Genomic DNA, 17674 nt, shown 5'->3' on the forward strand with positions numbered 1-17674 from the left:
ATGTCAAAGAAATTATTGCCTATGTTTTCTTCTAGGTGTTTTATGGTTTCAGGTCTTATACTTAGGTCTTTAATCCATTTGGAGTTTGTTTTTGTGTATGATGTAACAAAGTGGCCCAGTTTTATTCTTTTGTATGTAGCTGTCCAGTTTTCCCAGCACCACTGATTGAAAAGCCTGCCTTTCCCCCACTGTATACTCTTGCCCCTTTTGTGTAGATTAACTGGCCATATAAGCATGGTTTTTTTTTCTGGGCTCTCTATTCTGTTACATTGACCTATATGTCTATTTCTGTGCCAGTACAATGCTGTTTTGATTTTTACAGCTTTATAGCAGCATATCTTGAAATCTGGGACTGTTATAACTCTGGCTTTGTTCTCTCTTAAGATTGTTTTGGCTAGGGGCACCTGGGTGGCTCAGTGGGTTAAAGCCTCTCCCGGGGTCCTGGGATCGAGCCCCACATCGGGCTCTCTGCTAGGCAGGGAGCCTGCTTCCCTTCCTCTCTCTCTGCCTACTTGTGATCTCTCTGTCTCTGTCAAATAAATACATAAAATCTTTAAAAAAAAAAGATTGTTTTGGCTATTTGAAGTCTTTTGTGGTTGCATATACATTTCAGGATTATTTGTCTAGCTCTGTGAAAAATGTTGCTGGTATTTTGATAGGGATTGCATTAAATCTGTAGAGTGCCTTGGGTATTTTTAACTAATTTTAACAATATTAATCCTTCCAATCCATGAGCAGGAAATATCTTTCCCTTTGTATCATCTTCAATTTCCTTAATCAATATACATCAGAGTACAGTTCTTTCACCTTCTTGGTTAAGTTTATTCCTAGGTATTTTATTCTCTTTGGTGCAACTGTAAATTGGATTGTTTTCTTTATCTTTCTGCTCCTTCCTTATTAGTGTACAGAAGTACAATGGAGTTCTGTGTATTTATTTTGTGTCCTGCGACTTTACTGAATTCACTTAATACTTCTAATAGTTTTTTGGTGTAGTCTTTAAGATTTTCTGAGTATAATATCATGTTGTCTGCAAATACTGACTGTTTAACTTCTTCCTTACCAATATAGATGTCTCTTATAGTTGTTTTCTTGTCTCATTGCTGTTTCTAGGACTTCTAATACTATGCTGAATGGAAGTGGTAAGAGTGGACATCCTTGTCTTTTTCTTGATGTCAAAGGAAAAGTGTTGTTTTTAATCATTGAATATGGTATTAGCTGTAGGCTTTTCATAAATGGCCTTTATTATGTTGAGGTATGTTCCCTCTAAAACTACTCTGTTGAAAGTTTTTATCATGAATGGATGTTGAATTTTGTCAAATGCTGTTTCTGCATGTATTGAGATGATCAGATTTTTATCCTTCATTTTGCTAATGTAACATGTTGAATGATTTGTGAATACTAAACCATCTTTGCATCCCTGACATAAATCCCATTTGATCATAGTGAATGATCCTTTTAGTATATTGCTGAATGCGGTTTGTTAATATTTTGTTGACGATTTTTGAATTCATGTTCATCAGGGCTATTATTCTGTCATTTTCTTCTCTCTCTCTCTCTTTCTTTCTTGGTGCCTTTGTCTACTTTTGACACCAGGGTAATGCTGGACTTGTAGAATGTATTTGGAAGCTTTCCTTCCTTTTCTAATTTTTTTGGATAGTTTGAGGAGAATAGGTATTAAACTCTTCTTTAAATGTTTGGTAGAATTCACTTGTGAATTTACATGGTCCTGGACTTCTGTTGTTATAGTTCTTTCTTGTTTTATTTTTTGTTTTGAGAGAGAGAGAATCTTAAGCAGGCTGTATACTTAATGAAGAGCCTGACATGGGGCTTGATCTCATGACCTCAGGTCAATACCTGAGCCAAAATCAAGCATCAGACACTTAACTGACTGAGCCACCCAGGTGCCTCTCTTGGTAGTTTTTGCATTAGTAATTCAATTTTGTTACTAGTAACTAGTTTGTTCAGATATTCTACTTCTCCCTGATTCAGTTTTAAAAGATCCAGTTTTTAGAAGTTTATCTTTATTCACAATATTTTTGATACATCAAATGTGAGGGATTATCTCTTAAACCCACAACCAATTCTCCAACTCTCTGGATACCAGCTAGATGTACTACAATTTAATTCAATTCTGAACAGTAACTAGCCAGAATTTGCACAGATCAGATAAATTAAGGGCTTAGTCTCATAAGACTGCCTCCATTTCAGATGCCAGTCACAAGTCCCAGGTTGTCACTTATACTTCTGACCTACTGACTATAAACTGTGGGTCTCATAATCCATTTCTCAGTTTATTTTGCTATAACAGTTCACAGAACTCTGGGAAACACTTTACTTAAATTTACCAGTTTATTATAAAGGATATAAATAAACAGCCAGAAGAAGAGTAGGGCAATGTCTAGAAGGATCCTGAGTGTGGGAACTTCTATACCTGTGAAGTGAGGTGAACCTTCCAGCAAGTGGATATGTTCACCAATCAAGAATCTTCTCTGAACTCTTTACATACTTCTATAAAGCATTCATAATATAGGCATGAGTTACTACTAACTCAATTAGCAGCTCCTCTCCTGTCCTAAGTGGATAGGCCAAGTTTCCAACCATGGCTTGGTCTTTCTGATTACCAGCTCTTATCCTGAAGTTCTCTAGGAGCCCACGAAGATTTATCTCATTAAAACAAACACTGTTCCTATCACTTAGAAATTACAAGGGACTTAGGACCTTTGAGTCAGGAACCAAAATCAAATACCAAATATTAGAATAAAAGATGCTCCTAGAATCCCTGTCATCCAGGTAATTAAAGTGTTTTAGGAACTCATTTCAGGAAGTAGGGGAAGAAACCAAATATATTGTTCTTACTCTGTCATACCTGGGAATTTGAGGTTGGTTTAACAGAATGGACTACTAATTAGTGTAATTCTTCAGATTAACAAAATAAGGGAGGAACACCATATGATTAACATAATAAATGCTGAAAAACACATGTGACAAGGGCACCTGGGTGGCTCAGTGGGTTAACACCTCTGCCTTCGGCTCAGGTCATGATTCTAGGGTCCTGGGATTGAGCCCCACATCAGGCTCTCTCTTCAGCAGGGAGCCTGTTTCCTCCTCTCTCTCTCTGCCTCTCTGCCTACTTGTGATCTCTGTTAAATAAATAAATAAAATCTTTAGAAAGAAAAAAAAAGTGACAAAAATTCAAAGCCCACTAGTCATAAAAACTCTCAACAGACTAGGAAAATAAGGGAACTTCCTTAATCTGATAAAGGGCATTTATTAAAAAAAATCTACAGCTAACACAAAGCTTAATGGTAAAACATCAAAAAAAGTTTTTTTCTTTCCAAGAGTGAACCAAGACAAGGATGTGTTTTCATCAGTTCTATTCATTGTGAACTGAAGGTCCTAGTCAGTGCAATGAAGCAAGAAAAATAAAAGAAAGGCATAAAAATGGGAAAGAAAGACATACAGCTGTCTTTTTTCTCAGACAATATGGATTTTTACATTTAGGAAAAAAAAACCCTAAGGAATATGCAAAACTATTTGAACGAGTAAATGAGTTTAGCAGCTTTGAAGGATATCATGGATCAAAACTCAATTGAATTTCTATATAATATTGATAAATAATTGGATAATAAATTTCAAAATTTGATGTACAATAGAGTGAAAAGCATAAAATACCTAGGAATACATTTAATAAAAAATAAGCAAAATATGACACTGAAAACTATAAGCATTGCTGAGAGAAATTAAAGAAGACCTACATAAATGGAGATACACCATGTTCATGGATTGAACGATTTAATATTGATAAAGCTGCAGTTACATCTAATCTGATCTATCGATGGTAGTCAAAATACCACCGGCTTTGTCACAGATTTAATGAATTGTTGAACACTATATCAAAAACTAATGATGTATTATATGTTGGTTAACTGAACATAAAAACAAAACAAAACAAAACAAAAACACCAAGTAATTTAATGGGGGAAGGAAAGCCTTTTTAACAAAAGGAACTGAAATAACTGAATAAATATATGGGACAATAAATGAACCTCCATATCAAAATCATACCACATAATGAATTCATCTGGATCATAGACCAAGAAATGAAAACTAAAATAAGCTTCTGGAAGAAAACTTAGGAGAATACTTTAATGATTTTTAAAGTAGGCAAACATTTCCTAGGGAAGGCACACTATCTGAGGATTCTGGCTCCAGGATAAAAATCCAAAAATGATTTTCAGGCTCAACCATAGGCAATTACAAATGCTTTACTTGGAGGCTGCATGGGAGAAGGCAGTTCTCTTCATACCAGACTTTGTAAATAGCCAATGCACTGTAATCTCTGAAGGCAGTTGCTGTCAAGGACTCAGATCTCCCTGGCTGACCACACTGTTATACATATCCACATTTATTATCCAGACCCCACAACAGAGGTCTTTTATCAGTTGCCTTTAGCAGAGGCTTTCTTCAGATACCTTTCAAGACTTCATTTTAGAGGAAGATGAACATGAAGATATTTCCTGTACTCTAGTTGAGTACTAAGTGCTTTTTTCCTATTTATTTATTTATTTATTCATTCATTCATTCTAACTACTTTTCTATTCCAGTCTGTTTCCACTTTGCCCTTCCTGGGCTTCCAGTTCCATTAGACTGAAGGAACTTTTACTCCAGGCTTCCTTGGTAGTTAGACTTCCATGTTTGTGCTGACCCACCTGACCCTCCACTATTCCATGTGGAAAAATAAAACATGGAAGAGTTGGTTCTTTCTTCTGTTTAGCCTCTTTCATATTCTATTGCACTAAGAAATTATAGACTTGACTGTTAGTTTAATTTTGGCTTGTTGTCTTAATTGACTACTACAACAAGTGGCTATCAGCCCACTTGAGCTCAGTCCATCCTCTGACAATATCCATAAAAGAAAAAAACTGATAAACTTTATTAAAATCAAAAGTGTCAACTTATCAAAAGACATGGTTGAGAAAACAGAAAGGCCAAGAACAGATAAAACTCATACACATTAATAGCACAGCAGTTGCTAAGGGGGGAGTAGAGATTGACAGGGGAGTGACATGAAGAAATTTTCTGGGCTAATTCAAATATTCTACATCTTGATTAGGGTGTTGTTTACATAGATATTTATTACTGTCAGATGTACTGAATTGTGTAATTGAGGTCTATACATTTAACTGTCTATAAATCTTTTCTCAATTAAAAATGTTTAAATATTGAGAGAAACAAAAAGAAGAAGCACAAGGTCTTTGTATTGTCTATATTTGCAAAGTTTTTTTTGCGTAAAATTTTCAGTTGGACTAGAATGGAGAGGCTAAATATGGACTTATATTCCATTTGTTCAATTACACAGCATTATTTATTATCAATTAAACATTTTAGAACATTTGAATAATTTTCTTAACATCCAAAACCATAAGGGTGATCTGCAACTTATTTATCTATCTCAACCACAGATATTTTTGACACAAATATTTATAAGAAGGTGAGAATTATTCTATGTATTGATGTTCTAAGACATGAAAATATTTGCTGAACAAACAACTATGAAGTTGCTTACCTTACTAACAAAAAAAAAGGGTGAATGGAATAAAATACGCTTATTATGAAGCATTCTCTACAAGGTAAATCATAAGAACATCCTGACATCCTCAGGCTCATGGAACTGTTACCACCATTTAATATACTGAGAGGAAGTATATTTTACTGGGTAAAGAAGCACAGATTCAAGACTCAATAATTTTGAGTAACTCATCTCACATTTTAACATTGTAATGAGTATCATCTGTAGTCCAAGTAACACACAGATAGAATGTTATTACTAGATAAGAGGATTCCAAAACACAAGAAATGTGCAGTTAGAGACCAATTTATTAAGATTTTGTCATTGCTAAGGAGAGATAGCATGGGAAAATTCCCCGGGGGCTTTGCCATATAATTTCTTGTTATAAAGATCAATTGGTACACTTTTACCATATTCTTGAACTTATTGCTGGCCAGTTGTTCTTTTTCAATTCTTTGGAATCATAGCATTTTAGAAGTGTCCAATCCATTTTTCACATTGCACCCAGAATAGTTTTTCTAAAATATAAATCTAATCATGTCATTTTTCTGTTTAAAACTTTTGAATTGCATATGGAATAAAGCCAAAATTCCTCAGCATATCATATAAGGTCCTCATACTCAGGACTACATTTTCATCATTGATCACTGAGATCACCCCAGTCCATTCACTCCAATATCTTTATCTCTCATTCTATCCTCTAGTCACTCAATTAGTACCCTACTTAGAGTTTAGATGGTCATACAGTTGCATACCTCTGTGTCATCCTTATGGTATGTTCTAAGCTTCCAGTGCTTTTTCCTCATCTGCCTGTGGGGCTGGTATTGTCTTATCCTTATGTTTATGGCCTCAGTGCATAAAACTGAATCTTTCATATAATTGTTTTTTTAGATACACGTTGAATGAATGACTTAACTTATCCGAAGTTCTCAAGGAAGTGGTCAAAATTTCCCAACTACCAGTTCATCCACTTTAGGTGATTTCACAGCTCAGAAACATTAAAGCAAAGTTGCTAAGTCTCAGTGATCAGTATTACTGAATGTTTTCCAAAAGTAAGTCACTCTTGCCTTGACTTTTTGTTTTAAACATGGTATTTTTCACAAGTCTACATTTACTGGGGTTTAGCTTTACTGACACCATTATTTATCTACATAATATTTCTGGATGATTTGCCCTTGTTTTGTCCTTTCACATATATTAGTTCAATTCACATGGACACTATAGCAGAATGATATTAGACAGGGCAGAAGGAAGTCCGACAGACATCATCCTGTAATTGAGCTTAAAAAAGGTGGTGACTTTGGAAGCTGTCCTCATAACACCAGTGGCCAATATCTAGTACTGGATGGTACCATGAAAATCTCAGTACTTCTTCTAAAAATACCTGGCCACTATTTTTAGATTGTATGAGAAATGGCAAATGTACTGCTTTCATATTTATCTCAACTAGTACTAAAATGACACACATAGCAACACATGTCAAGAACTTTTAGCAACATTTTCTAGCATCATTTGTACTTCCTCAAAAGGTAACATCCCACTATATAACTATTACAAGGGAATAGAATTTGGGAGAAATTTTTGGCAAAAACAATATCTTTCTGCTATGCTCTATCTTCAAGAATTAAAGAGTTAGTATAAAGTGATGGAAAGGAAGGAGAAAGGAGAGGGAACTTAGATTGAATGTTACATGTTCTTTATGTATTTTTCAAATATTAAATGCTACATATACTTTAAAGGAATAGTTACCCATACTGAATACTCAGTACCAGATTTTGTGTCAGGTGCATTATGTATATTATCTTTAGTGCTTGTCATAACACTAAAGCAGAAATTAATATGCCAGAACTGGGATGTGAGCTTACATCTATGTTAACTAAGACAGTTTGTTCCAGCAGGAGTACTGCACTGAAAGCTTTCCAGTTCACACAGGCAGTGTGTGGTGGAGCTAGGACTTACTCTGTCTTGACCGCAAAGCCTCTGCTATCTACTATACTACAATGTCTCTCAGCAATGAAAGGAAATATTCTTCTTAGTCATAATATGTACTTAACACAGAAAGCTTACTTGACTTCTAAAGTAATTCCTCAATTGCTTTCGCTAACAAGGAAACCTATATGATTGATATCTACTTTAATAATTTATAGAAAGAGCCAAATGGGGGTGATTGCTGCATTTATAGCACCAATAGGAAAGCCTGTCATGATAGAATGGAAAAGTGAGAAAAAGCAATGTTAATGATGACAACAGTGTTAATAAAAATAATCATATCTTATTTGCTCTGTGCCAGTGCTCTGTGCTCTAAGTTATTTAGATATATTTATTTAACACAACAACTCTATGAGACAGGTACTATTATAATTTTCATGTAATAGAGTTAAGGAAACAAGGAGGTTAGGTCATGACCCTAAGATCACACAGCTGTAATTGGCAGAGTCACACACCTGAAACCCAGGGGATTTGGTTCCACATTCCATGTTTTTTACAACTAGAGCTACTGAGTGTCTCTTTGTAGAAAGAAACCACTAGGGATGTCTGCGTGTCTCAGTTGGTTAAGCGTCTGCTTCAGCTCAGGTCGCCATCCCAGGGTCCTGGGATGGAGTACAGCATCGGCCTCCCTGCTCAGCCGGGAGCCTGCTTCTCCCTCTGCCTGCCACTCCCCTGCTCCCCTTGCTTGTGTGCTCGCTCTATCTCACAGGCATATAAATAAATAAAATCTTAAAAAACAAACAAAAAAACTAGTAAAAACTTAAAAAAACTGCAACCCTATTTTGTTCCCAAGGTTACCAACTGAGCAGTGTTTCCATCATGTTACTCTCAATTGATATTCTGAAGCCATCTGCGTCAGCAAATAATTTAGTTAAATTTGCCCTTTGCTTATGCTTTTAAATGCAGATGAATGAGGATTTCAGTAAAGTACAATGTATTAATGAGTTCAAATCAATGTTTGATTCTATCCTGTCTTTATCTACAGTCTGTTTCAAGAATTAAAGTGAAATACAGAGTTGGCCTATCTATCCTTTTTCTGTAGACTTAAAAAGATTGTTTCTTTTAAATATGTTCCAAGCTTATGTCACATAATATTTTGCTTAGAAAATACACATTCAGTGTGTTTGTATGTGTATTAATCTGGAATCACTTCTTAGAACTTCCCAGGATCACTTCCAGTTCCTCCAAGTACCAAGTACAGTTAGGAAAAGCTCAGCGTGATGGAAAAAGAGATCTCTTCAGATCTATTTAGGAAAGACATCCCAAGTAAATATTCTTTGATTAAAAACAAAACACAGGTACACTTTAGGGCAAGGTCTATATTTAGATCCCTTCTGGGCTTTTTTAAGTCATATTTTTATTATACTATCTTTCTTCCCCAGCAGGAATTATATATAGTGACCAAGTAAATGATGAGCCAGAATAATGGCACAAAGGGTCAAGGCGATTCACATCAGTAGAAGGCATCCTATTTCCGAAGTAGGCAGAATTCCCCTTTTCAATGAGTCAGTTCTAACAAATGTTTTCTTTATTTCTGATTCCAGAAATAATGATTTTACTTTAATGGACAAGCAGAGTTATTGTTAATATGCCTATACAATCTGACAACAGATTCTTTTCACCAGTATTTAACAGTACTTTTATGTATGAAATTGGAAAGGTATTAAGTTTGCTTGATTTCAAAATGCATAATCAGCATTTCCTATTTTTTTTTTTTTAACAACTGACCAGAAAAAGTCTTTTAATCCTAATCAATCATCCTCTGTTTACTTTGGCCTCTGTTTAAGTTGGGAATGAGAGGAAAACATCTACAGGGTACAGACAGTGTTCCTAGTTTGTGAAACCAGCTTCTTTTTTTGCTGTTCAATGCCAAAAGAAAAAATTTAACTTGATTTTCAAAAGGAATCTCCCAGAAGCACATATAAGAACTAAACTACTATTTGCTCTTATAAAAAAATTATTTAAGTTTGGTAAGTTAGATGATGGTGATACTTTGAATTTGGGGGAAAGAAGGAAGGAGAAGTTTTAAATAAATATAAGCATTTTTGTTATTATTTACTCAAAAGGATGAAAATTTTCTAACAACAGACAGATAGTGAAGTACCAAATATAGATCATCCACTAAAGATAAAAATCAGGTAGGTAGCAGTTTTCTTATTCCTCTCAAGAGTGCTTAGTAAATGCATAATTTTAAGGTACCTTTTTCTTTTCTTTTTTTTTTTTTTGAGGATTTTTTTTCTCATTTTTTAAAAATTTAAATTCAACTAATCCACATACAGTGTATTATTAGTTTCAAGGAGAGGTCAGTGATTCACCAGTCTTATATAATACCCGGTGCTGATTACAACACATGCTCTCCTTTCTTTTGTTCTTTGTATTTAGGCAAATTCATCTCTTGGATAACTCTAAGTGTATTTATTACCAGCAGTCACTTGTGCCTGCCTAAAAGTATGAACAACAATAAATGCAGCAGAAGGGTTGGAGCCAATGAGATGATGTTTGAAAAAAGTAGACTTTTCTACCTGAAAAATGTTTCCATTTCTACAAAAATATAGTTTAGTTTTTAGTTTCACAGATTGTTATATCCTAGGTAATCACATTATATTCATCTTTGCAACCACAGCAGCAAAGCTTAGGCCATAGTTGAATTCCCTATTTCCATACTTAGCATTTAATACCTAGGTTTACAAACTCTTCGCTTGTGAATATAATATATAGCTTAACCTTATATCACTATGTGTCATGGAATTTCCCAGGAGTGTTATGTGCTCTCCCAAGGGCACTGTGTTTCCTTTCCTCAAACTGTCAAATGGTTAGTAAGCAGCTATGGATAGGAGAGAGCAAAGTTCCATGTGGATTACATCTTTGTGAAAATACAGATTCTCAAACACCTAACCAAGTAGCCCATATTGACTCTCTAGTAGCTGAAGATAAACAGGCCTGCCCTAAGATTGAAGGCAAATACGTTACTGCCCCCAGATCATTTACCCTTTTGGTGGTATTACTGACTTAAAAGTAAACACAACCATCTAGTATGACCCGGGTGTATGCACCTACAATATTGGAACAGCAGTTGTGGCTGTATATGATGACAGAATCCAGAGAAGGAAGTCAGGGCTCAAGAAGAGATTTTGAAAGCTTGGATGATTACTTTTGCAAATTATTTTAAGACTGTCTCACTATCTTATAATTACATTTCATTGAGTGATTCTATTTATTTATTTCTGTACCTGGTAAATCAGAGAAGAGAAGAATGCACTCATTAAAGCCATTAGCCAAAAGCCGGTCCCGTAGCTGCTGGAGAATTGCTACTCCAATACAGAATGGGAAAGAGGAATTCCCAAGGAGTAGGGTATCCCAGAGGTGGAAAATCTTGTGCAGTGGAAATACATCTGTAATACAACAAAATAAAAATTTATCAATTACAATAAAAAACCAAAATAACAGAAATTAAAACAATAATAAGCTGTTTTACTAGACATATGACAAATGCCTTATGGTCAAAACTGTTTAAGAACACATAGTACCAAACTGTTTTTATAAAATGTTTATAAATGCTATTTTTGGTTTGGTTTCATAAAATGTTTATAGAATTCTTTTTATACAATATTTATTGTTTCCTAAGGCATCTTTAAAAATTGATTATCAGATTGGTCAAATAGATGACATTTTCTAACCTCCACCATTGATCCTGGTATAGTTGTTCCATTCATTATATTTCTTCCTAGAATTTTCTTGTTATACTATTTTCACAAGTTTACTTACCTAGATGAAATTTAGTATTATTGTAGATTGAGTGTTATTACATTTTTATTATGCATTCTAAATGACTGCTTTATTAAATTACCATAAAAAGTTTATCTCATTTTTTGCAACTTTGTGTTTTTTTACATTTAACGATAGTGCAGATATCTTTTCAGGTTAATGCATACAGATCTACTCTAACTATAGTATTCCATATATCATTTGTACACATTTAAGCAGAATGTCCTCCATATTAATACCTGCAATTGATTAAACTATTACACATCCACATAATCTGCTTTATTTCTAGAGGAATTCTAGGTTTAGAAATAGCAAAAATATTAGTTACTAGAGGATCTCTAAAAATTGAGTCTCATTTGGTTTGTAAAAGTTGCCTTCCCCAAAACTCTATATAAATACTATTGCTATTGTTAATTTCTTTTTCAACAGAGGACAGAGATTGTATGGATGTCATGACATGTAAGATAGGCATCCTATATATCACTATGCAACACTCATCCTTTGCAATATTCTTTTTGTTACCCTCAAAACAATTCACATTTCTCCCTACCCAACTGTACATTAGAATTACATAAGGATGCTTATATAAATATATCTTTTAATAAAACTGTAGCTATAATATACCAGGAAAAAAATGGAACTGTCCTTTTACTAACACGATATTGAAAGAAAAGGGAAAATGATACTTACGAGTAAACATGGTGAGAAACCAAGGGATAGCATAGAGCTATGGGTGGAAGAGGACAGGGGTGCCAGGGATGGACAAAAAAGAAATAAAATATAATTACAATGATTATCAATAGGCTGAATGGTAAAAAATATTCAATGCTTTGGCCTACCCCACTGATTAAAATAAGAGTGAATGTTGATCATCATAATTATTACCATAAATACTCTCTTAAATAGTATTATCTCTTACAAATGCTGCAGACAACACTTCTGCCAAGGATTATCCCACAGAATGTCTTCATTTCATCAAAGAAAATACTCAAGACAATGTCTAACCCAAAACAATACTAGCAAGCCAATTCCAAGGGTATACTTTCAGATTGTACAAAAACATTTCTAGGATTTTAATGGTCCTTATCAGTGTGGAGTTACCCTTAGTATTTTTGAGAATTGATAAGATGGTATTTGAAAAATGTACATAATGTCTTATAAAAAGGTGCTATGAAGTACATGCTTTCTATTACCACTCTCTAAATTAATACGAAGTTTCATAACAAACTAAAAGTAATAAGATCTAGAAATGAAATAATTTGGGTCAATAATTTGGGTCTATAGCTGAGTGACAAATTTATTTTCCTGTTTACTGCCTAGGATGAAAATAAATACACACACACACATACACATACTTTCAATTTCTTGACATTTTGAAAGTGAGAAATCACTCCTAATTTCTAAAAATAGAGTAAAATCTCCTTTGTCAGTATAGTATCAAAAATCAGTAATAATTTATAGAGAAATATGAAAAAACTCTAATTTTATTTTACTTTCTGTATGAATGCTGCCTACCATTAGACAAAGATTTCTGTACTACCTATAGGGTTTAAATAAATATTCTTTGAGCACCTATCAATTATGAATTTATCAGTAGAGTTGCATACATCTTTGCATAGCACATGACTGAATATTTATGCTATTAAAATGCTGGTCAAGAATACTAGGTATAATTATACACTATATCAAAATCCAAGTACTGTATGTGGAGTAAAACTCATTGCTCTCCACAAGATCATTTATATACATTGACACAGAGAGAGTTCTTTCAAGTGACATTATAAAAGGAAAAACTGAAGAGTACTAAGGTAAGTGACTTCACTGTAAAGAATATGGATTGTAGAAAACAAAATACAACAAACTTAAATATTAGCTTCATCATTATTGTTTATCTTTTCTTTCTTTAAAGGACATGACATAAATTAAATTACAATACCTCTACCCCCCTGATCAAAACCAATTATTTGCCATTAGGGATCTTAAGTGAATTACTTCAGCAACATGCTAATAATCTGTTTTCCCACATAGGGAAGAGGGTATCATTGTATGAGGAATCTACACAAAGTAGGGAAGGAATCACTTCAAAAGATCAGAGGGAAAACTTGCCAGGCTCACACAAAGCCAGGAAAAGTTCCTCTTACCACCAGTCAGAATAAAGAAACAAAGTACTAAACAAACAAAAAACCTGTAATAAACAAGTAATTTGGTAGAGTACTCAAAAGAGAATATTGCCTTAGTAATATTAGCAAAATTATGCTCCCAAATTATGCTGTTGTGGTCTTATTTAATAAACTGTAAAAGCAAGCTTTGAAAGGGTCAAATTGTTTAAATGTTAGTTAGCTACATCCCCAAATAAAGCTCAAGAATATTTATAAGAACATATAAATATCCAATATTCAACAAGGTAAAATTCACAATGACTGGAACCTATTAAAAAATAAATACTGATAGTAAAAAGTAGCAGAAAAAAGTGATCCATAATGAGGAGAAGAATAATTCAATCAAAACGCACACAGAACTGATATAAATGTTCATAATACCAGGCAATGATGTTAAGATACTTTTTATAACGGTATTTCGTATGTTCAAAAGTTAAGGATGTTTATGTTAAGTAGAGACATGGCAGATAAAAAAAAAATAAGCAAACTTCCAGAGATGAAAAGTACGATGTTTGAGATAAAAATATACATACTGGATGGGATTAAGAGCAGATCAGACACTGCAGATGAAAAAATTAGTCAACTTGAAAACCTCAAAATAGGAAGTACCCAAAATGAAACCAAGTCAGGAAAAATAGAACCAAAAAAAAAAAAAAAAAAAAAAAAGAAAAAGAAAAAAACACCCTAAGCATCAATGAGCCACTTTAATCAGCTAAATACATATGTAATGAGATATGAAAAGATAGAGAGAAAAGACGAGGGAACAGAAAAAATTTTTTCAAGAAACAATACCTGAACATTTTCAAATTTGATGAATACTATTAACTAATAGATCCAATAATCTCAAGATCCCCCCAAAAAGAACCATGAAGAAAACCACATCAAGGCACATCATATTCAAATTTCTCAAAATTAGTGGTAAAGAGAAAAATCTTACACCATAGCTAGAGAAAACACACACAAACACACATGCACATTATGTAAGAGTATCAATGAGACATTTACCCTAAATATACAAACGTAGTTATCCAAAGGGGCAGTGCACCCGAATGTTTATAGCAGCAATGTCCACAATAGCCAAACTATGGAAAGAACCTAGATGTCCATCAACAGATGAATGGATCACGAAGATGTGGTATATATACACAATGGAATACTATGCAGCCATCAAAAGAAATGAAATCTTGCCATTTGCGACAACATGGATGGAACTAGAGCGTATCATGCTTAGCGAAATAAGTCAAGCAGAGAAAGACAACTATCATATGATCTCCCTGATATGAGGAAGTGGTGATGCAACATGAGGGCTTAAGTGGGTAGGAGAAGAATAAATGAAACAAGATGGAATTGGGAGGGAGACAAACCATAAGTGACTCTTAATCTCACAAAACAAACTGAGGGTTGCTGGGGGGAGGGGGTTTGGGATAAGGGGTTGGGATTATGGACATTGGGGAGGGTATGTGCTTTGGTGAGTGCTGTGAAGTGTATAAACCTGGTGATTCACAGACCTGTACCCCTGGGGATAAAAATATATGTTTATAAAAAATAAAAAAATAAAAAAAAAATAAATTAAATAAAAAGAGTATCAATGAGAAGGTTCTTCTCAAAAAATATTTTCTTGTCAGTGCCCAACAAATGACAGTGTCGTAACATTTTTAAAGTATAAACATTTTAAAGCATTAAAAAAAATCTGTCTATGTAGAATTGTATGCTCAGCAAAAATATCTTTCAAAGACAAAAAGTAAAATAAGGACTCTTCCACACACACACAAACTGAAAAAGTTCATTACTGCCAGAAATGCCAAAGAAGTCTTCCAGGCAGAAGGGAAATGATACCAGAGGGAAATCTAGATCTACACAAAATGAACAGACATAGGAATTGTAAATATGTCTGTGGCTGAATGTAAGACTTTATTTAAAAGAAAACTTTAAAATAGTTGACTCTTTAAAGCAAAAATGGTAATTTATTGTGGGGTTTATAACATATGTAGAAATAAAATTTAGGACAACTATAACATAAACACTGGGAGGGGAAAATGGAAGTACATACTATCTCTGAAGTGATATAATATTACTTGAAAGCAAACTGCAGAAAGTTAAAGAATTATAATATAAACCAGAATTTCTTAACTTCACCACTATTCACATTTTAGGTTAGATAACTTTTGGTTGGGAATGTCCTTTGCATTTTCAGATTATTGCGGCAATCCAGCCTCCACCCACTAGACGCCAGTAATATTCGCTCAGTTTCATCAAAAATGTCTTCAGACATTGCCAAAAATCCTCTGCGAGGCAAAACTGTCTGTTTGAGGACCTCTGTATCAATCCTAAGGAAACCAGTTAGAAAACACAACAGAGTCATAGCTAATAGAAGACAGAGTACAGGAGAACTCACTCTCTGCCTGACAGACAGGAAATAGCAGTGAATAAAACATAGCCCCAGCCTGTAAGGAGTGTACTGTTCATTAAGGGCAATAGATGTTCATTACATATTCTCTCAATTCATTTCATTTAGGTTCTTATCTCCACCTCACTACCAGAATATAAACTGTTCTTATCTTTGTCATAAAAGATTTCCACATTGCTAAGTCTATAGCCAATTCTCATTCTCCATTCCTTTTTACCAATCATCAGGGTCTGCCAGTTAACTACTTTTCCTTTCTCAACCTGCCTCTCCCATTTGACTTCCAAGATACCACATTCATCTCCTTTTCTTCTTAACCTCTTTGACTGTTGCTCTATCTCCTTTGCTGGATCTTCCTCATCCCTGTGACTTAAATATTAGCATGCCCTATTTTCAGTCCTTGGACTTTTCCTCTTTTCTATTTTTCTCCAAATGATTATATAGTGTGAGGACTCTCCCATTTTTATAGCTGCATCCCAGACCTCTACCCTGAATTCCAAACCCACATGTCTAAATGCCAGCTTGGCATTTCCATTTGTGTGTCTAACAGATATGCATATAACATGTCCCAAACTGAACTCCTGAGACTACTTCAAAAATCTGTGCCTCCAAGCATAGTCTCCAAATCTCAGTGAAGAGCAACTCTGTTCTAATTGATCAGGTAAAAAATTCTGGAATCATTCTTGACTTCTCTTTCTCCTACACTGTACATCTATCATGAGCAGTCCTGCTGGCTCTACCTTCAAAATTTATCCAGAATGTAAAAATTGCTTACCACCCCTACCATGCATTTCCTGATTCAAGCTACTCTTGCCTAGATTATTACAATAGCGCATGACTAACCTTTACAATTCCATCTTTGTTCCTCCTTGGGTTTCTTTTTATCATAACAGCCAGAATGATCTTGTTAAAACGTCTAAATCAGAACATGGCATTCCTCTGGTCAACAGTATCCAGTGGCTTTCCACCACTGTAAAAGGAAAAGTCTTAACTATGCAATCTTGTTGGATGTAAAACCTGGTCCTCTTTGACTCTCATCTTCTTATTCATCGAGCTCCTGTCACATTGGTCTCCTGGCTGTTTCTCCGACATCCCTGACATGCTTTATACCTCAGGGCTTTAGCACTTGCTGTTGCTTCTGCTGATCGCTCTTTCACTCAGTTCCTTAAGGCATTTATGTAAAAGTCACTTTTCTCATGAGGCTTTCCCTGACTTCCTTCCTTTCTCTTTTCTTTCTCTCTTCCCTTCTCATCCCTTCCCTTCTCCTTTTCTGTTCTTCCTTCCTCCCTCCCTTCCTTCTTTCTGTCCCCACCTCCTCTTTCTCCTCTCCCTCTCTTCCTCGAGTTTTAAATTCCAGTTTACAGTTTTATATTAGTTTCTGGTGTACAATACAGTGATCAGGACGTCCATACATCACTGGGTGTTCATCACAAGTGCACTCCTTAACCCCCAGCCCTTATTTAACCCCTCCCCCCCAACTCCCTTGTCTCTGTTATTTAAAAATTCACTTTCTTCTTCATCTGAGCACTTCACATTCATATCCCTGCTTTAGTTTTTTTTTTCCTCTATAGTACTTACCACTACCCAACATATCAGATAGTATATTTATCTTTTTTATTGTCTATCCCCCACTAGAATATGAATTTAATGAGGACAGAGATTTTTTTTTTCCATTGACGTGCCTTCAGCCGAGGAAAATGGAACTGAAATATTTGTTGAAAGTAAGAATAAAATATATAATGAGGATAACTGAAAGGGGTAGATTAAAAGATCCAAATATGAGATTAT

General features: G+C 34.5%; 1 protein-coding gene across 3 annotated transcripts in view; it reads right to left on the bottom strand.

Annotated features, from left to right (window-relative positions):
* The window catches only part of TBCK (TBC1 domain containing kinase), a 213846-nt gene that overhangs the window by 71267 nt on the left and 124905 nt on the right, over nucleotides 1-17674 (bottom strand). For all 3 annotated transcript variants that reach the window (XM_004748121.2, XM_004748122.2, XM_004748123.3), the window contains exons 21-22: nucleotides 12014-12050; nucleotides 10789-10950 (exon numbers count right to left, since the gene is read on the bottom strand). In XM_004748121.2, coding sequence (XP_004748178.1) covers nucleotides 10789-10950; nucleotides 12014-12050 — 199 coding nt within the window. The remainder of the gene's footprint in view (nucleotides 1-10788; nucleotides 10951-12013; nucleotides 12051-17674) is intronic.

The sequence above is a fragment of the Mustela putorius genome, unplaced genomic scaffold (assembly GCF_011764305.1).
Source record: "Mustela putorius furo isolate JIRA1106 unplaced genomic scaffold, ASM1176430v1.1 tig00003871_pilon_pilon_pilon, whole genome shotgun sequence".
In the NCBI taxonomy this organism is placed as follows: Eukaryota; Metazoa; Chordata; class Mammalia; order Carnivora; family Mustelidae; genus Mustela; species Mustela putorius.